At 46.8% G+C, this 27041-nt stretch overlaps 1 protein-coding gene across 1 annotated transcript in view; it reads left to right on the top strand.

Moving 5' to 3' along the window:
* The window catches only part of nsmfa (NMDA receptor synaptonuclear signaling and neuronal migration factor a), a gene marked incomplete at its 5' end in the record, with an annotated part of 35928 nt that extends 12921 nt beyond the window's left edge, over positions 1 to 23007 (top strand). Inside the window, 12 exons of the mRNA XM_080018422.1 lie at positions 108 to 174; positions 2315 to 2374; positions 6966 to 7018; positions 8744 to 8833; positions 10225 to 10355; positions 11407 to 11490; positions 11626 to 11659; positions 15671 to 15741; positions 17194 to 17273; positions 18095 to 18197; positions 21103 to 21178; positions 22892 to 23007. Coding sequence (XP_079874548.1) covers positions 108 to 174; positions 2315 to 2374; positions 6966 to 7018; positions 8744 to 8833; positions 10225 to 10355; positions 11407 to 11490; positions 11626 to 11659; positions 15671 to 15741; positions 17194 to 17273; positions 18095 to 18197; positions 21103 to 21178; positions 22892 to 22989 — 947 coding nt within the window. The 3' untranslated portion in view covers positions 22990 to 23007. The remainder of the gene's footprint in view (positions 1 to 107; positions 175 to 2314; positions 2375 to 6965; positions 7019 to 8743; positions 8834 to 10224; positions 10356 to 11406; positions 11491 to 11625; positions 11660 to 15670; positions 15742 to 17193; positions 17274 to 18094; positions 18198 to 21102; positions 21179 to 22891) is intronic.
* Positions 23008 to 27041: the final 4034 nt, after the last annotated feature.

The following is a 27041-nucleotide window of genomic DNA, read 5'->3' on the forward strand; positions in this document are numbered from 1 at the left end:
CTATTATTATTATTATTATTATTATTATTATTATTATTATTATTATTATTATTATTATTATTATTATTATGCCCTCATTGTATCAACGGTTCTCTTACTCTCTGCAGAGGACAACAACTGGTTCCCAAAGGAAAATATGTTCAGTTTTCAGACGGCCACAACCACCATGCAGGCGTGAGTATCCACCCTCCAGTCCATGTGTGTCTGTGTGTCCACCTGCCCTGTTCTGCCCACCCCACATGCCCCCGCTGAACACTCTTAATTCCTCTCTAGGGTTTTTATTTGGTCTTTCTCTCTGTCTCTGCCGCCAACGCTCTCTTCTACCTTCCAGCTCAAATATATCAGATGTTAATTAGGCCATTGCAATATTTTTCACAATATGCCGTGAACAACTTTCAAAGTCAAGCTGGGTCACATTTATTAAGCGCAATATTACTTTGGCCCACTTAATGAGCTAAGAGATAGAGGTAGAATTTATAATGTGTTGTTACAAGCTGACTTAGACGGGGTGGCTTGTCTGTGTATTTATGAGGGTAAGTTGAGGACACGCACGTCTCTTCAGAGGCTCTCCGCGTCCTCTTGCCTCTCGCTCCGTCCTCTTTAATCACTGCTCAGTGTGGCTTAACATGTGTTTTGCTTCTCTTCTCTTTCCATGCAAATGAATACGGGGACATTTTCCAGGATATCGTGAGTATTTCCTTTTGTGCTTGCACCTTGTTCCTTTTATTTTTTTGACCTCAGTCCCCTCAACCGCTGCTCCATTAAACCTTTGTCCCTGGGCTGGGTGTTTGAAGTTACAGTGAAAAACCAATCTACCTTCCTGAGACACAACCGGACAGCACATTCAGTTGCTAAGAACGATCCATCAATCTGTCTGGGAACAGCACGGCGTTTGTGTGAGTGCCTGTGTGTGTGTGTGTGTGTGTGTGTGTGTGTCTGTGTTTGTTTAAGTGGCAGGAGCGTTTCCAGTGGGGTGATAATCTAGTTTGTAAGCGGACAAATGCTAGGTGGTAATTAGTAATAAAAAAAAAAAGTAATGAAAAATACTAACATCAAATATAGTTTGATAAAACAGCAAGAAACAACAACGTCATTGGGCTTTTGTGTACTAGCCTAAGCTCTGTTTCTATAATGTATCCACCCTGGAGCTCTGTCAATTTGCCATACATACACCCATACATAATACATACATAGATACATATATAATACATACATAATACATACATAGATACGTAGATTCATAGATAGATACATACATACAGCCATACATACATACATAATACATACATAGATACATAGATAGATACATACATACATAATACATACATAATACATAGATAGATACATAGATACATACATACATACATACATACATACATGCATACATACATACATACATACATACATACATACATACATACATACATACATACATACATACATACATACATACATACATACATACATACATACATACATATACACGTAATACATGCATAGGTACATAGATACACACATAAATACAAACATACATACATACATACATGCAAACATACATACATACATACATACATACATACATACATACATACATACATACATACATACATACTGTATGTACGTACATACATACATACATACGTATGGAGAACTATAACACAAGTGAGGTGATTTTGAGGTAGCTGTTGATGGGGTCAGTTAAATGATGCCACCAATGACAAAGGCTGCAAATGACAAATAAACGTGGGCGGCTTATCCAGTGCCCTGGCATTTAACCTCGCACCCCATGCCCCACCCCACTCACCCCGCTTAACTAAACTGAACTAACCCAAAGTCCTCCGAACCCAGGACTTTCTGATGTCCCTCTGACGCTGTGGTGACTCCAGATAACCCTCCTGCTGCAAGCTCAAATTATTCTGATAAAAGCGTCCGCAACGCAAACATCAGGAGCGAGGCGCCGGCGCCGGCGCCGTGCGACGACAGAAGAATCAAGCTCGTCACAGATCGGCTACTCCTGTTCAAACCGCGTCGTCCTAGACGGGGGAGAAAAATTAATAGTAATAAAATACGGAGCGATTTGAGCTGGCAGCGTGAAGTCCCATCCTGATGCTGAGCTGGCTCCGTCAACCCCGCCCCCTCTCTCTCCGCTGTCTCCGGGCGAGCTAAACCTTGCATCTCAAAGCTCCAGGCATCCGCTTCCGCGCACCGCCCCGGCCCCGGCCCCGCTCCCGCGCTAAGCCGGCCCCTCCACTCCCCCTCCCTCCCCCACCCCCCCACCCCCTCCCTTTAATACTGTGCCCCCCCGTCCTGGCAGGGCGTTCCGTGGATTTGTGGAGAGAAAGAGGGTGCAGGATACTGCGGATGTCGTCCAGAGGTACGGAGCGCTGCCCTGTGCCCACGTGTGCTGCTGACGCGCCGCTGTTTGCACTCACCTCCACTGCAACGAGCGGAACCCCCCAAACGCGTCGTTTTTGCAAGGGCGCTCTCATCCAGCGTCTGAACGTTTCTGACGCCTTTGGCTGTCGTCGTCAAATCCGGCCCAGAGAGACGAGAGCCGTCGAAGCCACGTCCGCGCGACGAGTCGGCTTTGTGGCTTTTATGAAATTCATTTTTACCTCAGTCGCGATTTCAGTCTCGCAAATTGTTTTAAAAATCGGACTTACTGTCGATTACTGAGTTGAACCGCGCACATACCGCACTATATTTCCTCTGCGAAAATGCAACCGCAATGCACGTTTTTTTTCGGTTCGATATTGCTACCTATGTATATATTCTTTATTAACCTCGAGACACACCGCCTGACGCTGCTCCGGGTCAGTCGGCCTCCCCGAAACAGGGGGATAATGTCTCCAAGACATACTCCGGCTGGTATACCGTAACCCTGAAATATAATACAAATAAGTAGACGCAGGCCTAGCAAGTAATTCTCACTGGAAGAGGTGAATGGCAGTGAGCCTTGCCTGGAATTTGGAGCTGAAGGTTTCTAAATTGACTTCATGACGGATGTGAATAATTTTGAGGACAATTTCACCTCTGAATAATTTACATTTAAATGAATTATTCGCGTTTGCCGTACTCGAGGTGTGAATTAAACAGCTGCTTTTTGTGTTATTTGCGGCAGCAAAAGCCACACGATCCTTTCGTGAATTCGCCCCATCAATGTCGTAACGGTCGTTATGATATCCCGCAGAACGGGGAGAATGACTCGCCTAATAGTCAACAAGGCCCGGCCGGCAACAACATAATTTTAAAGATCGAGTTTTCTAGAGAAGCGGGTTTGAGGCCATCGGGGCCGAGTGTGTGAAATAGCACTTAGAGGGGAAATGACATCAGCCGCTTCCACCTCGATGGAATTCCACTCGGGGGCCAGATGCTCTGTGACCCATGGGCAGATGGCGAACCCATTCCTGTGACATCCAAGCGTCATCTCTCTACCGTGTGTGAATAAAGAGGAAAAAAGGCTTGTAACATCCTGGGGGATGTTACATCAGTGATTTAACTTTCGTCTTTGTGTTTATGTTATTTCTTATCTTTTTTTTTTTTTTTATCATATTCCTATTTGGGCTATTAAACCAGACATTCAATTAATTCCACAACTTGAAAGTAATGGCAGACATAAAAAGTTATTATAGAAAGAATGTTTGCCGAGTCCATTTGTAGTCCTGACGCGCCACACACTCGCGCGGAAGCAGACAAGCACCAAGCAAACATGTTGATCTTCCCTGATCTGTTACACTGTTTAAATAAATGTCTACCAAGTTTTCATGCAAAATTTAAATTGAGGGGCTCTGAAAGCGGCGCCCAGACGCACGTAGCTCTTCCTATTTGCATGAGAACAGTACTCCAGTGAGACTATCAGGGTGCTGACCAAAGAAAAAAAAAATAGGTTTGTATCCCCTATAATGTTAAAGTTGTGAATTCAGGGAAATTTGATGCGGAGGAGTCGAACTCAAATTAAACATCCAGCCGGTGCGGCCTCTTGCGGTCACGTTAAATCGAGCGCTGTCCCTGGTGCTGAAATGGATAGCTCCACTTAGGAGATTTTGAGGCACAGGCTCAGAAATGTCGTGCGAAGCAAAGCGAGGGAGATCTGCAGATCTTTGAACGCAAGCTGTTTAAAGATTGCCCTTTGGCGTTTCGTTTCCAAGTTCTGCTTTCATCATGCACGATAAAAGCAGGATACCTGACTGTGGACTCATGTGACAAAAGATATAATGTCGAGGGAGCAGAAGGTCAAAGCGGTTAATGGTGGAGAAATGGTGTGAAGTTCCCTGTCTGCGCATTTCATTCAAAGAAATATGACGATGGAAGAGCAAGGAAAAGATCAAATGAGGGGTATGGTTTTGTAAAAAACAACATGTTTTTAGGAGAAATCAAGTAGAGAAAGAAATGTTGAATAATTCACGTTTAGCTTGCTTTGCTTACATTTGCTTGAGTTGCAATGTGTTAAATCGGCTTCACCGTGCAGGGAGTACAATCAACAATTTGCAATTGCAAATGTAACAGCTTTCTTCACGCGATGACTATTCCGTCTTGAAACCGACATATTGCAAAGTAGATGTACGCATAATAAGTGGGAGAGGGCCTGACAAGAGACGGTGGAGATACTGCAGAGATTCAAAGTGTGAAACTGAAGGAAATATCGAGTGCGAGGCGTCATTTAGATGTGTCAGATTTAAAAAAAAGGGGGGAAAAAGGACATTGTGACTTGAATGACGATGCAGGTCTGATCATCACGTTAAAACATGTGACACATTTGCATATGTTATGTTACTCTTTGTCTCATCAAATAACATATTCATAATTTATAAGCAGAACATGAGACATTTTAACATAACTTTATGCTCCATAGGAATAGCTGTTGTTCATGCTGATGTGTACGCTAGATCTGTTACATCGGCTGAAACACAGTTTGATCCGTACGTGGATGGTACGTGGTCAGTCTCTCATTCGTACGGTGTCAACTCTCAGCTCACTGGTACCTCCTTCATACCGCATTGGTACCTCACTGGTGCCTCACTAGTACATCATCAGCAGCTCCTTGGTAGGTTCTGGTGCTTAATAGTGGTTTACTGGTACCTCACTGGTAACTCACTGGTACACAATTGGTGCCTCATTGGTACCTCACTGGTACTTCACTGGTACTCTGCTGGTACCTCACTGATACCTTAGTGGTTCTTCACTGGTACCCCATTGGCACCTCATAGGCACCTCACTGGTACTTCACTGGTACTTCACTGATACCCTACTGGTACCTCATTGGCACTTCATAGGCGCCTCACTGGTACTTCACTGGTACCTCATTGTTACCCTACTGGTACCTCATAGGCACCCCACTAGTACTTCTCTGGTACCTCATAGGCACCCCACTAGTACTTCACTGGTACCTCACTGATACGCTACTGGTACCTCATTGGCACCTCATAGGCACCTCACTGGTACTTCACTGGTATCCCACTTATATCCCAAACCTGTGAAGACTCTGGCACCAGTGGAGTGGGGTGTGTTATTCAGTTGACCTACTTGCAACCCCCTGTTCAGTCACGCTGAGGAGACGGCTCAAACGCAGCTCTCTGTAGCTCAGCTCTGACAATCCTCGCGGCCCAAGCTGCATAACCGCGGCCAAATCAACCTGTAGACGACAAGTTTATTGCACGGCCACAGCCCGGTCTCCAGATTATAACGCCACAGATCCGTGCGAAAGCGAAACAACGGCGCACCGATCCACGGCCGGTGAATAATTTGATTGAGGATCTCGCCTGCGACCGCCCCTCACACGGAACCGTCTGATCCGGAAAAAAATTAAGCCTCGCCGTCGCCGGTTGTTTTTCCCGACGTACTTGTGGGTTTAAACACGGCGGGAGCTGGGAAACCACCTCGCCCCCCCCCCCCGCCCCCGCCTTTGTTCTTTGTGTATCTGTGTAATCTCTCCCGCTCTCTGATTAGACAAATGGCTCCCGGTTAAAACCGGCAACGCGTCCGTGGATGAGAGCGGTTAGGGAGGGGGGGGTTGACGACAGATGAAAGGATGTTTGTCCGTGGCGCTGGCGACGGGCGGAAGGCGCGCGAGACTCAACACGAAAAAACACAATCTACTCCTAATGGGAGCCTGTCGCTCAAAATCACGGCTCTGGAGACCCCCCCCCCCCCCCCCCCCCCGGTTTAAAACGAGTGGATTTTTGAGTGCAACGTGACTCGTGTTATGATCAAAGATTCGTTTTTTTTTTTTTGCTGTTGTGTCGCGCTTTGAAGTGCGGGCGGGGCGGTGGGAGGGAGGGAAAAAGTGTGAAAGATCAAGAGCCGTATTACGGCGCGCGCCGCACGGGCGCGGGACATGAAATGCCGCAGCGCTCGCGCGACAGACGAAATAAACCACCAGGGGGAATCAGACGTTGATTAGGAATGGACGTGGTCATATTGAATGTTGAGTTTAATTGGTCGATATCTTTCCTCCTTGATTGAATGTCAACCAGCCGCGTTTAGGAGCTGCTCTCTCTGTTTCTGAGTCACGTCGTCCTACACGCCCCAGCCTACACGCTCTACCGCCACGCCGCAGTCCATTGTTCACCTCACTGCCTTTAGACAAGACGGCGATAAAAGGGCCTGAAAAGACAGGAATAGCGGCACGTTAAAGCGGCGTCTAATCTCAGCCCACGCGCCTTTTCCCCTCCAACGCCGAACACCCAGCGAGGCAATCCCGCGAGGGCGGCGGGCCCCGACCGTCGCTCCCGCCCTCCGTCGTTACGGCGCCGCGCGGCCACTTCCTTTAGTGGTAGCGCCCCCCCCCCCGTGGGCGAAACGCTTCCGTTTTGCCTCGTTTCGGTCTCACTTCCCGTCCTCCTCCCACTCGCCCTTGTATGGTCGTCCCCCCTCCTCACGCTGTGTCTGCCTCTTTCTCCCGGCCTCTCTCTCTCTCTCTCTCTCTCTCTCTCTCTCTCTCTCTCTCCCCCTCTCTCTACCCACAGGAACTTCCGCAAGCATCTTCGGATGGTCGGCAGCAGGAGAATGAAAGCACAGAGTGAGTCAGAGCTTTGCGAGTGTGTGGTCGTGTCGGGGCGCACGCGAGCGCGCACGCTTGTTTGTGCGCTCGCGCGCGCGTGTGTGTTTGTTTGTTTGTGTGTGTGTGTGTGTGTGTGTGTGTGTGTGTGTGCTTATGCGCTTGTGTGTAGGTAGTCTATTTGCTGCCTCTGAGATGGTTTGTCCTTTTCATTCACTTCCCATCGTCATCATCGTCTTTTGTGTTTTTTTTATGTGGTCTCCCAGCCGATGCGTTGATATTTGGCTGTTTTTGATGACGGCGACGAGGCCGTGGTTTCTGTGTGTTTGCCGCCGTTTGTGTTTGGGTGTGTTTGTGAGATGTTTTGGCGCTGGATCCTAACGGGTTTCCCTTTCCTGTTTTCTGAATGTCTGAGAGATAAAATTGCCAAATAATCAGCGGCACAACCAGAGCAACAAGCAAGCCAATGGTCAAAAGCTTAAAATGACGGTGTAATGAGCGGACTTGATGTCCAGCATTACGTAAGCGGAGCAGCAATCATGTCAAAAGGGAATAATTCTCACAATCATCAAGGATAGTACCTCTGAAACAGAATTTTAAAAAGTCTTTTTTTGTTTGTGTGTACTGGTGTGTGCATCAGGTCAGTTATGTGTGTGTGTGTGTGTGTGTGTGTGTGTGCGTGCGTGCGTGCGTGTGTGCGTGTGTGTGTGTGCTACAGGTGTCTGTACCGACTCGAATATGTGAACTCAGTGAGAAATCAAAAGCAAACTCCCTATACGTATGTAATTATAGTATAGAAGTAGTGAAACCCCTTTTGATCAAGTTAATTTGTCGCTGATCCTCAGAAGGGTCCACATATTCTTCCATCCCGCTCAGCTTTCTCGGCGATTGCAGCAGTATCGTGGCCTTGACACAGCTGAGACAACTCTCTTACCTTTAGACTGAGGGATGACAGCAGAGCAGTGCAAACAACAAACTCTGGAAACATGGATGACGATCGTTTCCATGTCGAGCACAACCACCGAACGCACAAGACGGTTCTCTTTACTAACTTCTGATCCAGTCCATTTTGTTTAGTTTGTATATTATGTTTATAAACTAGGAAAATGCAGAGGATGTACTATGATGTAGACTGATCTACAGTGTCTGTAAGAAGGGTGCAGTATAGATATCTGACCCATACTGTATATAAAGTACTACCTGTATGGCCTAGGTGTGTAATATATTATAATATATAGTCAAGCCCTAGTTATTCATTTTCAGACAAAATAAAGTAAAAAAAAAAAAATGCAGTGAATATTCTTCGATAAACTACACAAATGGCTTTTGTGTAAGGGAAATAGTTTTTTTTCCCATTTTTTTAAATTTTTTATTTTGGATACTTCTTAATACGGAAAAACAGAGTCTGTGGTTTGTACTACTGTGCATACTGTAGAAATGTGTGTGTGGCCTCTGTGTCTGAGCGTTTGTGTGCGTATGTTTCTTGGTTTTTGGGAACGTTTGAACATGTATGAAGCTGTTTGGGTCAGGTGTGTGTTTGTGGTGTCGTCTTTTTTGTGTGTGTGTGTGTGTGTGTGTGTGTATGCATTGGTGTGTACTGTATGTGTGTACGTGCATATGTGTGCACATGCTCTTGCAGTGTGTGATTCCTGATGGGTGTATTATACAGTGGGAATCGGTATTGTGTGTGTGCGTGTGTGCGTGTGTGCGTGCGTGCGTGCGACTATCTTTTCCCGCCTGCACTAGCTTTCGCTGAGCGTAGATCGAAGAGTTTCAACCGTTCCTGGAGTGACCCCACCCCTGTCAAGACTGACTCTCCTCATGAACCCAGAGACAGTGAGTTCAAGCAGACGCACATACCGACACACCAGTGCACACACACACACACACATACGCACGCACACACTCACACACACACACACGCACGCACGCACGCACACACACACACACACACACACACACACACACACACACACACACACACACACACACACACACACACACACTGTCTCCACTGTTGGCTTGACCCGTTCTGTCTGTCTCCTTATGGCATTGGGTCTCCACTTTGTGGTGGTCTCTCTCTGTGAGTGTGTCTGACCAGGGTGTGTCGGTGTGTGTGTGTGTGTCTGTGTGTGTGTGTGTGTGTGTGTGTGTGCGTGCGTGCGTGCGCGTGTGTGTGTGTGTGTCTCCAGTTTGACTTCCGGCTTGTGTGTGTGTCAGTGTGTGTGTGTGTGTGTGTGCGTGTGTGTGTATGTGGCTGTTGTGTAAGACCTTCGGTGTGCAGGCCAGATTTGAGTAGCGTGCGTGGATCAAGGCACAGAAACCACCGCGTGTGCTGTTTAAGTTTTCGTGTTGTCGACATCAACGCCTCTGTTTTGTTCGTCCTTTTTTTTGTCCTTTAGCTTCATTTCCAATGTCATTGTGTTTTGGGGAAGTTGGATGACTCGCCGCTTCAGATGGAATTGTTTCTTTACGACGCTGTGATGAATGTTGTTGTTGTCGTTTTGCTGCTTCCGCCATCAGTCATAATATAAGCAAAGTGACACCGGTTTGGGACGTGCTGGCCCATCCATCTGGGGAACAAATCAGTTCGATTGTTTTTTTTTTTTCGGCGCTGAGAAGAAAAAAGAACAAAAAAAAAACGTTCTTTAGAGCTTTCAAAAAGCCGCGAGATGCCGCATGTGGCGCGGTGCCGGGCGACGGGCCCTTCTTCCAAAATATCGTGAAACGCAAAACGGTCGCGATGTGAACCAGATCAAACGACAACAACAACAACAAACAAAACTCTCTATGGTCAAGAAGCTTCCCATCGTCTAATCTGAGTTGGTTTTGCCTTTCTGTAATTCATCCTCTCACCCCACCCGCCCCGCCCGCTCCCCACCGCGTGTTGGCCTCATCACTCATTCCCTGTTTTCTGCCTCGCCCGCCGTCTTCTCCCCGCCGCTCCATTCGTCTTCCCCTCCGTCAATTTCGCCCCCCGCCGACAGAGAAGCGCTCTCCTTATTTCTGCCCTATCAGATTTCCCTGCCTCCTCTATTTCACCCCGGCCCCCGCCGCCACCACCTCTCCTCGTGCCCCACATCCTCTGACTTTTATTTCCCCCGGGCTCATCTCTCTCTCTCCCTCTCCCCCCTCTCGTATCTTTTCTTCCGGCCAACTTCGTTGCTTTCTCTCCGCCGGGTTCCGTCCCTCCTCACCGGCCATGCGTCCCCTCTTTGCGCTCGCAGGTGGGGATCTGCAGGCGTCCTGCGGGACCCTGGACGAGGGCGGGTGCGACGACGCCCTGGACTGGGAGGAGGAGAGGGAGCTGGAGAGGCTGGCCTGCGAGGGAGACGACTTCATACCCCCCAAAATTATGGTAGGAGACCGGCTGTGATGCCCTGTTGAGATGTTTGGCAGATGCTTGGATGCTCACGTACTTGGAGGTCGTTTTTGTGAAACATGCACTTTTGCCTTTCTTGGGAGCCGAAATAAACTCACACTTACCCCGGGGGAATTTTTTACTCAGCTCTAAGTCTTATGAACCACTTCTTCCCAATTCAAGGGTTTGGCTCCACTTATAATGTTTTTCTCCACAAGACAAGATCTTGCACACGGCCATCATTTTCATCAAATGCACATGATAAAATCAGTTCCACTTCCACCAAGCAATTCCAAGTTGTTTCAATTTTAAATATAATCCAGAAGATAAATTTAGCCCTTTTTTCTCATATATATATATATATATATATATATATGTGTGTGTGTGTGTGTGTGTGTGTGTGTGTGTGTGTGTGTGTGTGTGTGTGTGTGTGTGTTTGTATGTGTATATATATATATATATATATATATATATATATATATATATATATATATAAATCTTTTTAGGGGGTTTTTGGAACTAATAATATATTTTATATATATATATATTTTTTTTTTTATTTTTTTACTTTTTTTTTATATATGATTTTATTTCTACCTTATTTCACCTGTTACTCTATGCTCCTGCCTGCCCGATCTGCTTTTACTTCGCTTTCTTGCTTGCTTGTATAAATTGTCGTCGTTTTCGATTTGATCTGTTTTTATTTGATCATACAGCGCTTCGAGTTCTGAGAAATGCGGCTCATAAATGGAAAATGTCTGATATTGACATTGAAGGTGTTTTCCGAAGGTTTTCTTTTTCTTTTGTGTGTGTGAACATATTGTGTTGATAGACGGACTCTGACGGGCTCCCCGCTAAAACTTTGTCCTCGCAGCTTTCAAAGTGTCTGAGGCACCGTTTGGTATCGCAGCACTTTAAATAATTAATCCACGGCTCGGCATTATCTTGCAGGCAAAGGTTTCTGACAGAATACTCTTGAAACCACTCTAAACTCTCCTCCGCTCTTCCCCACTCCCCCCTCCTTGGCGTCCTCCCTCTTTCTCTCTAGTTGATCTCCTCGAAAGTTCCCAAGGCGGAATACGTCCCCACGATCATCCGTCGCGGCGATCCCTCCATCATTCCCATCCTCTATGTGAGTCCGAAAGCTGCTCACGCATGACTAGCACAAGCGCTTCAACAACTCCAATGGCTTTGATGTGTTGCACGGAGTGTACTTTATTTCTTCATCAGTGGTGAATGTTTGATGATAATGTCTCCTTGTCCCCAGGACCACGAACACGCCACGTTTGACGACATTCTGGGTAGGTGTGAGTGAGGCGTTCAGTTTGTGGTAACAACTTCAACTTGTTTATAAAAAAATGGCCTTTTCTGTTATTTTCTGGGGATTGAAAGGTCGCCGGAGTTCCCTGAAATCCACTGCTAATTATTTCAGGGAAGGGAATGTTTGGATTATAACAACGCCGCAATACTCCCATCGTACTAATTGTTTACTTGAGTCTTGTTTAATTGTTTTCAGTATGACTCATACATTCAGATTTAGATGCGGCTTAGGATGCTGTGTTTAAAACCCTCATGGCCGTTTTTTTTTTGTGTGTCTTTTGGTCTTTATTGCTTTCACAACCATTACACATTCACACAAAACTTTTTTTCTTTATTTTGAATATCTCCTTCTTTATTCGCATATAAAAAAAAAGGTCTACAAGAATCAGCATGTTACACATATACATGCATGATCCATACTGTATATAAACGTAGTGAACATACAACAATGGTGTATTGTTTAATTTCATAATTACCGCCCCTTTCAAACTGTTTCCAATATTTATTACTTCTATTATGTGAGTGTAGTACAACGTACTTATACTATAAGTTTTATAGGACATACATTTCATATGCAACAAATATGTCAGGTACCAAACTCTCTATACTGGGACTCTACAGTATATACTGTACATTGGTTTAAATCAAAACAGTAGTTAATGGCCACTATCAGTGAAAGAATAGAGCAAAAAGTAGAGGATTCCTGATGAAACAAGACCTCGAAAACATATCCAGGCCTTTATTTTCCAGTAGGCTGGAATACCGCAATGGTCTTTTGTCAGGTGTCTCCGATACAGCGCTGAAAAAACTGCAGCTCTTTCCGAACACTCTCGGGTTCTCTGCACCGGCTTCCGGTGCATCGCAGAATTGATTTTAAGAAACTGCGGCTCGTTCATAAATCTTTCAATGGCTCAAAGCCAAAATACATCTCTGATCTGCTCCTCCAATATCACCTGTCCAGAGCTCTTGTGTCCCCTGGGGCCGGTCCCCTAACTGTAACTGCAAACGTCCATTTTCTTGTGTTTTTTAACTGCTTTAGCTTTTTATTTCTGTGACTGATACTGTCTGCATTATGTAGGGATTCCTTACATTTTAATAAACCAGAGAGAGGCTCTGAGTTAGTTTACCAGCAATTCAACTGCATTTGTGTGATATGTGCTTTGCAAATAAACTTGATAAACGGCTGGCTACTGACGGAGGGAGACACAGGGTTGGCAACAGATCGCCGGCTCGACAGGTTTTTATTTACAAAGTCTACCAGAAACCGCACTCCGGTGTGGAAATAATAACAACGGCAACAGAAGTAACACATGGGGATACTATACTAAGACGGAGGGTTCCGGCGTCAGACAGCGAGCGCTCCGCTCCGAGGGCTCACTCTCCTTCACTGAAAGACAAAACAGACGTGAAGAAAACACTCCCCAGCCACTGCTGGCCGAACAGCTAAAAGGACTCAGCCGGTGTCGAACGTGGGGAGGGCCAGCGTGGCGACCTGACTTCCCCTCGCATCCAGCCACCTGCCCGACCACGCCCCTCCGTCTGCCACATACCCCCACCACCCGAATTGGGCCGGGGAGTCATCCGGACGACAGCCCGCTCCAACCCGACCCCTTCCCTGAACGGGAGAGGAAGTCGGCCACCACCATCTGCCCCTCCGGACTATGGATCACCTTGAACCTAAATGACTGAAAGGGCCAGATAACAAAGGGTGATCCGCCCGTTGGTATCCTTCATGCGGTGGAGCCACTGCAGGCGAGCGTGGTCCGAACAGAGGGTGAAAGGGCATCCCGGGAGGTAGTACCGGCCGCACACTTGACGGCCAGAAATTCTGCTGACTTACAGCACAGGCCGGTTCACACCCTCCACCTGCTGGGACAACAAGGCCCCCAACCCTCTGTCCGATGAGTCGGTCTGGAGGCAAAAAGGGAGAGAAAAGTCAGGCGTATGCAAGACTGGTTCCCCACAATGTTGCGTTCTTTTCACCCCCGGGGTTGTTGCTACGTATGAGTGAAGTACGGTTTGCTTTGCGGAAGTGCGGTTTGCTTCCCCCTGGCAGGGAAGCGTTCTCTTCCCTGCCAGGGGGAAGCAAACCGCTGCTGTAAAGCTGGCCACGTCTGCCCCTGGCTCAGCGAGAGATGGTTACTAGCAAGGGCCAGAGTCTGATTGTTCGCTTTTTGAACCACCTGCCCCAACTCATCTCTCTCAATCACCGTGGTGGCCAGGGAAACGGAGAAACCCTTTCCTCCACACTTTTAGGAGGTTGAGGTGATAAACCGGACTCGCCCTACCCCTGTCCGTCCGTTTCATCTCATAATCCACCTCCCCGACCCGCTGTGTGACCTCGAGGGGCCCTTGCCACCTGGCGAGCAATTAAGAGACGGACGTAAGGAGCAAAACCAGCACCTTGTCTCCCGGTGAAAATTGTCTCAGTTTGCGCCCTTCTGTCACACAGCCGGCACTGACCTTCCTGGGCCTGGAGCAAATTCTCCCCTGACAGGCGCTCCAGCGTGTGGAGTTTTTGCTCGCAGGTCCATAACGTATTGAATTCAATTTTTATTGGTGCCAGGACCTTCCTCCCAGTTTTCTCAAATTAGGTCTACACCCCCCGGGGTCCCTGCCAAACAGGAGATCAAAGGGAAAAAAACCTGTGGGGGGATACCTCCCGCACTGCAAACAACAATCCAGGGTCCAACCATTTATCCCAATTTGGGCTGTTGTCGTGTAGAAACGCAACCCACCAAATTGGGGGTTGCGTTTCTACCACGTTTCTACCGTTTTCTACCGCGTTTCTACCGCGTTTCTACCACGTTTCGACCACAGCGTGGCTCTAAGCCACGCTGTGGTCCTCCCCCAGGGTGATGGTCACTCCAGGCCGGCGGGCCTGGAGTGACCATACCCAGCCGCAGCCAGACCCAGCCGGCCCTACGGAAGGGGAAGGCCCTCCAGGAGCCGATCCAGCACTACCGCGCCGACGACTTTGCATCCCTCAGCTGTTGGGCATCGGCGAAGGCGGTGGCCGACGCTCCAACCTCCAGAAGCACCGATAGTGACCCTCAGGCGTCAGCCCCAGCCGCTCCAGGACGGCCTTCCCCACCACAGCCTTAGTCCCGATGTGCTGCTGCCAGCAGGCTGTAGAATGCCAGCAGCACTCTCACCCACCCACAGCCTCTGATACTTCTGAGGTGGCGAGGAAGGCCTCGGCGCTGTCTCCGCCGGTCATGCGTTGCAAGGTGACTGGGGCTGAATTGTTTGGGCAACCCCCCCCCCCGGCCCGATGGGCAGTCCCTCAGCAGCTCCAGTAGTCCCCTTCCTGGGTCCGGGCCATTGCCAGGACAGGCAGCCACTAGACTAAGTTCTCTAGCAGGGATGCTTCCATCCGGTGGACCTTTGTCATTCAGGTTCCTGTTCGGGCGACCCTTGTAGCTGGCTGGCTACTCGGGTTCGGCGGGTGATGGAGAGAAACACAGGGTTGGCAACAGATCGCCGCCTCGATGGGTTTTATTTACAAAGTCCAACAGAAGCCACGCTCCAGGGCAGAGATAATAATAACGACAACAGAAGTAACGCATAGGGACACTATAGACATAAGACGGAGGGTTCCGGCGTCAGACAGTTAGCACTCAGCTCCGAGCACTCTCTCAGGCTCTTTCTTCCTCACTGAAAGACAAAACAGAATTTAAAAAACTCCACCCAGCCGCTGTCGGCCACACCCTCTAATTGGCCACGGGTGTCGGACGCGGGGAGAGCCAGCCTAGCGGCCTGTCTTTTCCTTGCTTCCAGCCACTGTCTCGACAGTGTAACATGTAGTATAAGTATAATGTTGTATGAAATCTGCATGAACGGGGCCATAACCATGTATGAAAATGCCATAGAATGTTAAACATACAGTATATGAAACATACATTTTGTCGTCCGACTGTCCATTTGTTTTTCATTCCATTTGTTTGTTTTCTCCCTTTAAATTCATCCATCGTATCCCTGTTTCTCCTCAGAGGAGATAGAGAAGAAACTCACGGCCTATAGAAGAGGCAGCAAGATTTGGAGGATGCTGATCTTCTGTCAGGTGAGCAGCAAGAGAGAGAGGGGGGTTGGGGGTGGGGGGTGGGGGGGTGGGGGTGTAATGTGATTCTGTAGGGGATGAGTCATTAGTTTTATTCCAGATTTGAAGTTTCCCTCTACGGTCAGAGCAGCTGAGAGCAGCACAGACTGTACGTGAGCTCCTGGGCATAATCCTTTCCTGTATGGAGAAAAAAAAGGTTTCACACCCGTGAAAAACTGTCACAGGGATTTAAACTGGCATTTGAAACTTTGAAACTACCGGGCTTGTTCAACTGCTTACGTTTCTCTCTTAAATGGCACCGGATCCACTGATCCCACTTTCCACCCGAAATGTGCTGCACAGAGGCTCAGAAGTGGCTGACCCGTTATCGATGAGCAATTCGGTTATAAAGAGTAAAACAATTTATTTTCAGAATACAATCAGGGAGAGTTAGGAAAGCGCCCCGCCCTACGGCTTCTATTTTGTGATCGATAAGCCTCAGAAATGCAAGCAAATGTGAAGGAACATGACCCGTGAGACCTGGCCTGAAAGAGTTTGGAAAGCCCCATGAAAGCCTTTCTATATTTATTTGATGACCTTTAAATCCATGTGTGGAAGCTTCGCCTGCCACACGCCACCGAGTGGCGTTTTCAGGGCCCTCCAGCACAGAGACACAGAGGATGGGGTTGAAAACACACAAGTTTATTGTAGGGAGTGGGCAAGGTGGAACAAGCCCGGAGCAGATGGACACCATGTCTCCTCTCTTGTGTGTGTGTGTGTGTGTGTGTGTGTGTGTGTGTGTGTTTGGGGATGGGGGTTTTACCTGTTGCTCAGTGAGGGACAACAGGCATACAGCCACACCGATCCCGGGGCCCCATTACCTAGACCCAACACAGGTGTCTATACAGAAAGCGGGCTTCTTCAAACGTTCGGTCAAGGGACGCCAGGCAACTATGTGTTTTTAGTTTATTCAGCCAAAGATAGCAGAGTGAGAATGTGTTGGTGAGTGACTAATGAGTTATTTAACAGATGGCCCAAATATATCTTTTCACGTGTGAGTGCTAAATGTATTAATGAATCCATAATGGTCAAAATGAAAACAGGGATAATTTTTTGATTCACACCAATTATTATTACTTTTTTAACAGAGACTGTCCTGTGTTTTGATCTGTGGAGGTGAAACTGGCAATGCCGTGCAAATTGACAACGTGACTAAAGAGGAGTGGTGACAATTTGAAACCGAGCCACTTCTATTTATAGGGAGGGGACCATGTCTGCTTTAATTGTGTGCTCTGGATGATGTAACACGGGTTAGGGTTGTGTGCGTATCCAGTAGTTAGGACATAAACTTCGCTAGCGTGTGACTTACAAATAATTAGGTTAAAGGATAACTCTCCCATTGGGATGCCTACCTTTTAATTAAGAGGAGATAAATAAGCATCTGCTCCAGTAATTATCTGTGTCTGTGTCCAATAGGGAGGACCAGGTCATCTGTACCTACTGAAGAATAAAGTGGCAACATTTGCTAAAGTGGAAAAAGAGGAAGACATGAGCCAGTAAGTGCAACCCCCGATATATTCCCGAGGGCTATAGAAGAGTTCAAACCCATGAATATTCCCTACAACCTTTTCCTTTGCCCGGGGTGTTCCTGAACTTGACTTTATTTTCTTCATTAAATATAGTGCGGATTGCAGAGGCAGGCAGCACGGTACCGTTAAATTCATTTGCCTCTTGTCAATCTAAAACGTACATTTTTTATTTCACTACTTTATTTAACATTTATTTTACTCTTTATACATTGGTCTGAATTAATAGTTCGTTTGATGTGTTTTGGCATCTTTACAGAGCCTTCCTCAAAGAACCTCTAGTGTTCTGACCTGCTGCCATCTCGGCCTGTATGAGACAATCACATAAACTTTGCATAAATGTAGAAATACTCTTAAGTGATTCAAATAGTGCAGCATTTTGTGGGCATTTTACAAAAAGCATGCTCGGTGGTTGCCGCACTGCATTACCCGCGTCACTTTGGGAAACAGAGTTAGTTTATTAGTCTACATAAGTACATGAAATTAAGTATTTTATCATATATAAAAAATACAGATCCAGCTTCACTTACACATGAAAATATGTTTAGAAAGAAAAGAGCCTCCCACACATAGATCCTTTCTGGCATGGCAAAGTCATGATGAGTGCCAAGACTACATTTGGAAAGATGGAAATTGTAATGTGTTTTTTTGTTTTTTGTTTTTTTTTGGCATTGGCGGTTTGAAACGGTTTGTGACTGAAAATTAAGCGGCAGTAAGTAATTTATCGCATTGACATCACATCGCAACCATGTCAATTGCATTGACGTGCTATCCGTGGTGTCTCTGCACAGGTTTTGGAGGAGGCTCAGTCGTTTCATGAGCAAAATCAACCCAGAACCCAACCTCATCCATATCATGGGATGCTACGTGCTGGGCAACCCTAATGGAGAGAAGGTACTTGTAATATGAACACGCACGCACGCACACACACACACACACACACACACAGACTCCCCTTCACTGAAAACATAGATTAGTTTCTGTATTCGATTACTGACAGATGAATTGCAATATGTAAAGTCATCAGCACACACACACTTGTGCACCTGAAGAGCGTATGGCAATTTATGGGAAATAGAAAAAAGCCATACAACAGATCAAATGGGTGAGGGTGAACATACAATGCAGCAGGATGTGTTGCTATGGTTGAAATGCTGTTTCAATTGTTTTTCAAATCATCCTTTGAAGACAAAGCTTCCGGTTCTTTGAGGGATGGAGGAGGTGGAGACCTACTTTGCACACTTTGCTCTAGAACGACCCAGAAATGTTAAACCACACTTTTTGGGCGTGGGATATGGGAACATCATGAAGGGACAGTGGCCTTTAATGGACATGCAGAGCAACTATTGGACACAATGATTCATTTTATTTCATAATACTTTTGCTTCCTGCAAGTGAAGACCCATCCAAACATAGGAAATACGGCGAAAGATGACTGATCAGACCGTCTTTCTTTTTCCATTGTTCAGTACTCAAGGTTTTGTGAATGTGTTGGTGAGTGACTAATTAGTTATCTAACAGAGGGCTTAAATATAGTTTTTCACGTGTGAATGCGAAATGTATTCATGAATGCATAATGGTCAAAATGAAAAAAGTGATAATGTTTTGATAAACACCAATTATTTTTTTATTCTGTTTATTTGATCTGTGGAGGTGAAACTGACAACGCCGTGCAAATTGACAACATGACTAAAGAGGAGTGGTGACAATTTGAAACCAAGCCCCTGATCAGATCGGTCTTTCTTTTTCCATTGTTCAAGCGCTCAAGGTTTGGCGACTTTGCGCGATCGCCTTGAATAGAAGCGTCTTTTGAACGGCAGCCCTGCCATTAATTATGGCTTTGCGAAGCTTAGGACGTCGCGTTGTTGTGGATGACAGAGGTGCCGATTGGATTCTCTGGCCACTTTTGAGGATTTAATCTTGTGGCATTTATCCACCACTCCCCGAGGGTGAGCTTTGACTTGCGCCCACCGAGCCCGTGTTTCATGTGCGGTCATGATTTTTGAGCTGGTTCCCTTTGACATATTAAAAAATTCAGCAGTTTTTGTGACTGATGCACCTGCAATTCCAGGCACCGACAATATAGCCTACTTTGAACTCTGTTAATAGACTGAAATCTCAGATATCAAAGTGTTATTTGTCAGACCACATTTATAGCCGTCACATACTAATTCACTGTCAACCTAATGTGACTCTGCATTGTATCTACGTTCGTAATTGTTATTTAGTTACCTCAAAGTTGAACTCCTTTTTCATATTTGGTTTCCATTATTTATCACAACTGCCTTTCTACCCACTTATCATTCCATTGCCTTCCTGTCGTGATTTGAACTTTTCCCCGTATCTGGCCTGTGCAAATATTAATGCCCTCTGTTCATCTTTATCCAATGGCAATCACCGTCTTATCCTCCCGTGATCCTCTCTCCCTCCCTTTCTCGCTCGGGCCTGTCTCTCCGCCCGACACTCATTGTCCCGCGCTCATTGCTTACCTACGCAGCTTATTCTAAGAGATGTGTCTTGATATGGCAGAGGTACATGGAGTGCCAGGGGGAGGCTGTAAGGGACAAGGGATATGATGCAGACACACACGCACGCACACACACACACACACACACACACACACAGACACACACACACACAGACACACACACACACACACAGACACACACACACACACACACACACACACACACACACACAGAAAAAAAACACCCAGGGGGCCATGTCTGACCTATCTGTGTCTGTTCCAGTCATGTCTTCTAAAGCAGTCCGTTACATAAGCTGAAGCTCTCTGGCAATGACTGGCAGACTAGCTGTCTTCAATGGAGGCTGCTGCTCCTCATTTAAGGAGGAGACATTACAGGATCTTGAGTTAATATTTTTTATGCATTGGAAGGACAATAAATGCTGATAAGTATTGTAAAGATGAAGCAAATAAATTAGTAAATAGAAGAACTAAACTAAACTAAAATAGCATATGGTTTGTGAAGGTGTGTATACATAGACCTATTGTAACCCAAGGGGTACCAATTTACAAACATTTGTTGTTAAATGTAATTAAAATGAATGGGATTCCATTTTCTATTCCCACTTTACTTTATTATATTATACTGCACTGTGCAACAAAATTGGACTTGCAACTGCCCAATGGTGTGAATAGGCATGAAAAGAATGGAGCATATATATACAGTATATAAATGGAGCAGTCAAAATATAACGCACATACACACTGTACTCCTTCTTTCCTCACACACAAACTCGTTCTGACATTTTCACTTGTTTTCTTATTATTTCCTGAGCTCGGGCTTCTTGCAGTGGGACAAGAAAGTGTTGGATGGCTCTCCATGGGGGCCCTGCTGTGAGCCTGTGAGAAGCTCCTGTTAAGATATGAAAACTCCGAAATGGGGACGAAAAAGAAATAGTGGTACGAGGAGGGGAATCCGGGAAACTGAACACCTTTTGAAATGTGTCTCTTCTCTCAAGCCTGTCCTTCTTGGAACACCACAAAGGACGACTGTGGGTTTTACCGCGGTTGAAACAAGAGTACTCTGGGAGTGTGTGTGTGTGTGTGTGTGTGTGTGTTAGTGTGTGTGTGTGTGTGTGTTTGTGTGTGTGTACCTACACTATGTGTGTGTGTGAGAGAGAGTGAGAGGTATGGAGAACCAGAGAGAGAGAGGGAGAGAGAGAGAGAGAGAGAGACATTCATCCCAGTCTCGCTCAGATCCCGACGTCCTCAGCGGGTGTGGCGCTGGCTGCGGTTGGATTAATTGGTGTCTTTGTTCTTATCTTGGCCCAACAGCTGTTTCAGAAACTGAAGAACCTGATGAGGCCTTATTCTGTCGAGTTCGAGTCACCGCTGGAGCTGTCCGCGCAGGGTGGGTCTCAATGCACCGACATGAACACACACGTCCGACACAGCGAAGCATATTAGACGTCGTTATTGTAGAAAAGAGGATTGGAAATAGTATGTTCTAATGACCTCCGGCAGAGAGACGCAGAAGACGGGGGTTGTAGACATCAGTTTATTGTCGAGAGTTGTTGGAATAAGCCCAGGAGTCGATAGACATGTGTCAATGACAAGGGCTCCTCTCCTGAGTGTGTGTGTGGGGATGGGGGTTTTACCTGCTGCTCGTTAGACCAACCAATGAGCAACAGGTATGCAGCCACACTGATCCCAGTCACCCAGATCTAGGTCAGGTGTGGCTGCTCAAACCACGCCATCCCCACACCACAACCCCAAACTCACAGTCCAACGCTACACTGGTTGGTTGAAGAAATGGCTCAGAACGGTACTCGGTTACATCCGATACTTCAAGTTTAGGACTCTCCAGTGTCAAACCATCAGACAAGCCCAATTATGGAATCTGAACTGAATTTGTCAAGTTTGCCAGAGTCGGACCATCTGCTGCCTACTCAGGACAGGGGGGAGAGTCTGGTTTGCTGAGGCTGGAGGAGCTCAGGTCTCACCCTCAGTCAAATTCTGGTCGCGCTCCAACTCCCCTTGTTCCAAGGACACGTTCAGTGGGTGAGTGTCCGCCCTTGAAGAAGGTGCGGCTTGACCGCGGGGAAGACAGCCCCAAGCCAACAACACGACCTCTCGTTCTCTACCACGACTCAAGATGCGCGTCCAATCAAACTGAACGGCTCTACTTTTGTGCCTCCATCTCAGAACTATTTGGACAAGATCAGATTCAATTAATTTTCATTGCGCAGAGTACAAGTGCTGAGGCAGCGAAATGCATTTGCCCACCCTAGTAACTGACGTTTCTAGGAGCACTGGGCTGCCACACAGCGGCGCCCGGGGAGCAGTTAAGGGAGCAGGGCGTTAAGTGTCTTGCTCAAGGACACATCAGCACGCTATCAGGCAACCTACTGATTACTAGACGACCCGCTCTACCTCCTGAGCCACTGCCCCATTTAGTCAATTATCTAAGATAATTGTCGCATCGAATAAGGAAATGATGATTCCGGCCAATGTGTGACCGCAAAAACAAAAACACCAGGACTAAAAATAGGAAAGGAAACGGGGCCACAGGAGCATGTGTCTTTTGTTTTTTGGGTCGCTCATCGGCCGCATTCATCATTTCCTCATTCGATACGACCATTCACGACCATATACGACCATCTCTCGTACTGGAAAGAGCTTTGTCTTATTTTTGAAAAGGAGGATGTTCGTTCAACTCCATTTCTCACACTTGCAGCGTTTGACCCAGTTGAAGTTTTTGACTGACGGGTACTTTCACCCATGTCTGTGCTTTAATTAACCACGGCCGTCTTGGATGACAGTGATCAATAGTGTTAAAAATAAGAGGGGCGTGAATTGAATTTACGTCATCGACATTTCCTAGCCGATAGAAATTAAGAGATCGCTGCAGAAGATAAACATTTTTAGGGACAGTTTACCATTTTTTCATGCTCAAAATTGTACTATTTCTTACGAACGGAGCTGATGGTTGGGCAACCCGGCTGTGAGTCAGCCTATTTTCACAGTGCGAGTTGTTTCTGCACTAATGTCAGGAATGAAAACACATCCGGGCATTATGAATAATACATTTAAAACGTGTCCCCATCTCCATCCCTCCATTCAGGCAAAGAAATGATCGAGAAGTACTTTGACTTTCGCCTCTACCGACTCTGGAAGACGCGGCAGCACTCCAAGCTCCTGGACTACGAGGACCTAATGTGATGGGAGCGCCGGGGGCGGAGCGGACAGCGGGACCCATGCGGAGACCGGGGCGGGAAGCTCCTCCACCCACCCGAAAAAAGAGCGGACACCGCCCAGAGAGACCTCCGTTGTAAAGATCCATCGCAGCTGCTTTCATCCCGGGGAGGACTGGGAGAGGAGGATGAAGGAGGGGGAGGGGGAGGGAGGGAGGGAGCGGGACACGGCACGGGGTGGACGGACGGGGGACGCTGTTCCAAGGAGGAGCGCCGGAAATGAACCGAAGCTCGTTTCGCCCGAACGGAGGGTCGACGGACGGAGACGTGGGGGAGGAACCAATTGCAAAAAAAAACAACACAAAAAAAACAACTGAGCATCAGGGGGAAGCGGAGAAGAAACGAAATGAATGTTATAAACTCATTAACTCCTTATGCCTCTTACGTTTGGGTTTGAAAGCGGACGAAGAATCAACGTAGACATAGTGTTTAAAGCGAAAAAAAAAATATATAATAATAATCCTCATCCGTTGCAAAAACGTCCCCTCCCCCCGGGGTCGATACGATTTGAAAACCCTTTGGAAAGTCACGCGGTCATTATATTCTTCTATGTTTTAACTGGACATCTGAGAGGATCTCCCAGCCCCGGAGATGTGCTTAGATAGAGAACCTAGATGTTGAACGTATATACTACATGAATATATAGTATAGCTTTAATCATGCAAATACACAATGTGAGAACGATGATACATCATTTATTTTTCGACGTGCGTTGTGCTGTTTCATACGGGAAATACTTTTAAATAACTCAGGTTTAGTCATGGAGTAAATTCATCTGTTGGTCGGGATCCTATCAGATATTGTAAACTCCCATTTCCACCGCTGGGGTCTAGCCACCTGGGAAATACCTTCAATTAGAGTTGAGCTTCAGGTTTTCATTCAAAAAAAAAAAGAAAAGGAAAAAGCGCATGTGGGTGTGTGTATGCATCCGTATCTGCGCATGAGTGTGCGTGTGTGTGCGCGCGCGCGTGTGTGTGTGTGTGTGCAACCATACCATGCTGCTATAGAGAGAAAATATTTTTTTGCTCCTCGATCATTGTCTCTTCAAAAATGTCTCTCTGTACTGCTCTCCCTCTTTCCCTCGCGCTCACTCTCTGTCACACACACACACACACCCACCCACACACACACGAGCACACACACACACACACACACGCACACACACACACACAGACACACACGAAGATCCTATTCCGATGTCAAGATGGATATCATAGCCAGCCAAGTCAGAGGAAAAACATTGCACCTGCATTGCAAGAGTTGCCTTGTTGATATTTGGTCGTTGCACGAGGGGGTGTGGCCATGTGTAGCTGGCCTCCGTCAAAGCCGCTGGCTGCGCCCGCCGACCCGAGCGATTTCCCACCCCTACTTGACTGTGTCGGGTCAGAGACTACGACTTACCACTCATCTGCCAGCCATTTAGTGACGGAGAAGCCGCGTGCCGTCCCCGGGAGGTGGTATCCAGTCAGGAACTGGAATCATGCGAATACGAGCGGTTGTGTGTGCGTGTGTGTATGTGTTTGTGTCTGTCTGTGTGTGTGTGTGTGTGTGCGTGTGCGTGTGCGTGTGCGTGTGCGTGTGCGTGTGCGTGTGCGTGTGCGTGTGCGTGTGCGTTGGCGGCACTGGAACCTGACCCGAGCGTACCCGGGGGTGCATAGTGTCTCAAACTCCTGGGGGATGGTCAAACCTGCAGACTAAAAGGCCAGCTGCGGAGCTTACTGCTACTACAGCTACCGGACAGACAGACAGACAAACAGACAGACAGATAGATAGACAGACAGACAGACAGACAGACAGACAGACAGACAGACAGACAGATAGATAGATAGATAGATAGATAGATAGATAGATAGATAGATAGACAGATGCCTTAAATAAATACAGTGTACATCCGCCTGTACATACAGTATATCTACATCCACACTCTGAGTTCTGGGCTACGCAGTGTACACCGGGCGTGCCAGCGAAATGCCTCTTTGTGCTTGCGACATTCAGCTGCAGGCCGTCGTCCGGCTCACCGCTCTGCGCTGCGGCGCACCGGTGCGGATTGGCCGAAAAAACGGTTGCCGTCATTCCGGAGCGCGGCCGAAGCGACGACGTCTGAGTATCCGAGGTCCACGCGGTGATGGTTGGGGGGTGGTGGGTTGGGGCTGGTGCAACTGTGGTCGGTGGAGGGAGCCCAGGAAGGGGGCTCGGAACCCCGCCTGGCCGGGCGCCGGTGACGACAGCCGAGCACGGAGCCGTGGCTGCTGGCGCTGTTTGCGATCCGTCGCCGTGGAAGCCGCCCACACACACACACACACACACACACACACACACACACACACCCGTAATGACATTCAAATATGCCCGTCAAGCCAAGTTATTCTATATCTGTGTAAGATAAATTCAATTCACATCTTGCGTGGATGCGTTGACATTTGTAGCATCACTCAAAGATCTTTTTTTTTTTTGGGGGTGGAGAAACGGGCGCCGAACCCGAGCGCCGTCCGTCTTGCATGTAGCAAGAGATACGGCGGCAGCACCGGGGCGTCCTTCCCTCCCTCTTGCGGCTTTTTTAACTTTCAGTTGCCGGCTTCGTTTTTGTACCGGGCCTTCAAAAGTGAAATCGGCTGGCGTCAGCGATCCATCCATTTTAACTCTGGTCGTAGCACATTTGAGCTACTTGAATCATTCAGCGACGACGATGCGCACCATTGGATTCAATAGATTATTTTCGTACACCATTTTTGGATCGCTCACGACGGGGCTTAGCCATTAAATGACGACTGCAAGGCAGCACCGGGAATCCTTTATTATAACCTTCAAAGTGTGTGTTAGTTGAGCTGATCGTCGGGCGTTTGATCTCAACTGCTACAAAAGCGATCGCCCATCCATTTCTGAGATCGCTCATATAGACGGAGTTCTCAAATATGTTTTAGTCAAATGTCGATTTTTCCGTTTTTTTTTTTGTTTTTTTGTTTTGTTTTTTTTCCGTCTCTACTTAATCTTTTTCCCATAATCCTCGGCAAGGAGAAAAAAAAAAAAAAAAAAAAAAAAAAAAAGCATTTCACAGGAAATCTAATTAAAGATGCTGTCTTTTTGTCCTTGTCGATCCGTGTGTTTTGTTTTTCCGTTATAGACTTTACCCGATTTTTCGAAATGTTTTAGCAAGAAAATTAAAAAAATAGGAACATCTTTTTAAGGGCGGTGAAGGGTTTTGCCGCGAGCGTTTCTTTGGTTCCACGGGACCAACGCGCAGAGTAAATGATACACGGCAAGCATCGCAGCTTCTCGATCTTCACAGCGTTGATTAAATCAAAGACAAACAACAGAAAGTCATAAAAAAATAAAAAAAACCATATATTGATGTCACTTCAATTATACACTAATGTTTAATAAGGAACCAGGTTTAAAGGGCAGACAATTTGATAGGGCGTGTAACTAAGAAAAAAAAAATCATTTAAATTTCTATTTCTTCTAATCTATCTCGACAGTGGCTTTGTGGTTGATTAGGTCCATGTACATAGAAGGAGAAAAGATCTTTGCTGGACGACGATTGATTTTTGTTTGACATTTGACAGATTTTTTCCTATAGCCGACTGAAACATGAAATTGTACCGCCGAGGGCATGTTTCTCATTGACGGTGTGGATTAGGACCCGCAGTGTGGGTTCGCCGACGCCTTTGAATGCAGCGATCGGGGCTGAAATACAACTCCGCTCCGTCGGACGAAAAAAAGAAAAAAAAGAAAGGATTTTACAAAAGGGTTCGATTGGGAATAAATGGTTGAAATGGTTTGTAGCGCCACATGTGCCAAATGGTTTACCCTCAGCGGTGTCAAAGGAGGGCTTAATTGACAGTACGCCATTATATTACCGTAACCTTCAGGCATTGTTTTGCGACCCCTCCCCGCTGGAAAAATATGAAAACTGTTAATTAAATAATATGAGCCATTAAACTGGAGAAAGAGGGGTGTGGTCTGAGGAATGTTTTTAAGTACTTCGCTGACTGTCGGTGTGTCACTTTTATGATGTGTCTT

Source organism: Zeus faber (genome assembly GCF_960531495.2).
Source record: "Zeus faber genome assembly, chromosome: 17".
In the NCBI taxonomy this organism is placed as follows: Eukaryota; Metazoa; Chordata; class Actinopteri; order Zeiformes; family Zeidae; genus Zeus; species Zeus faber.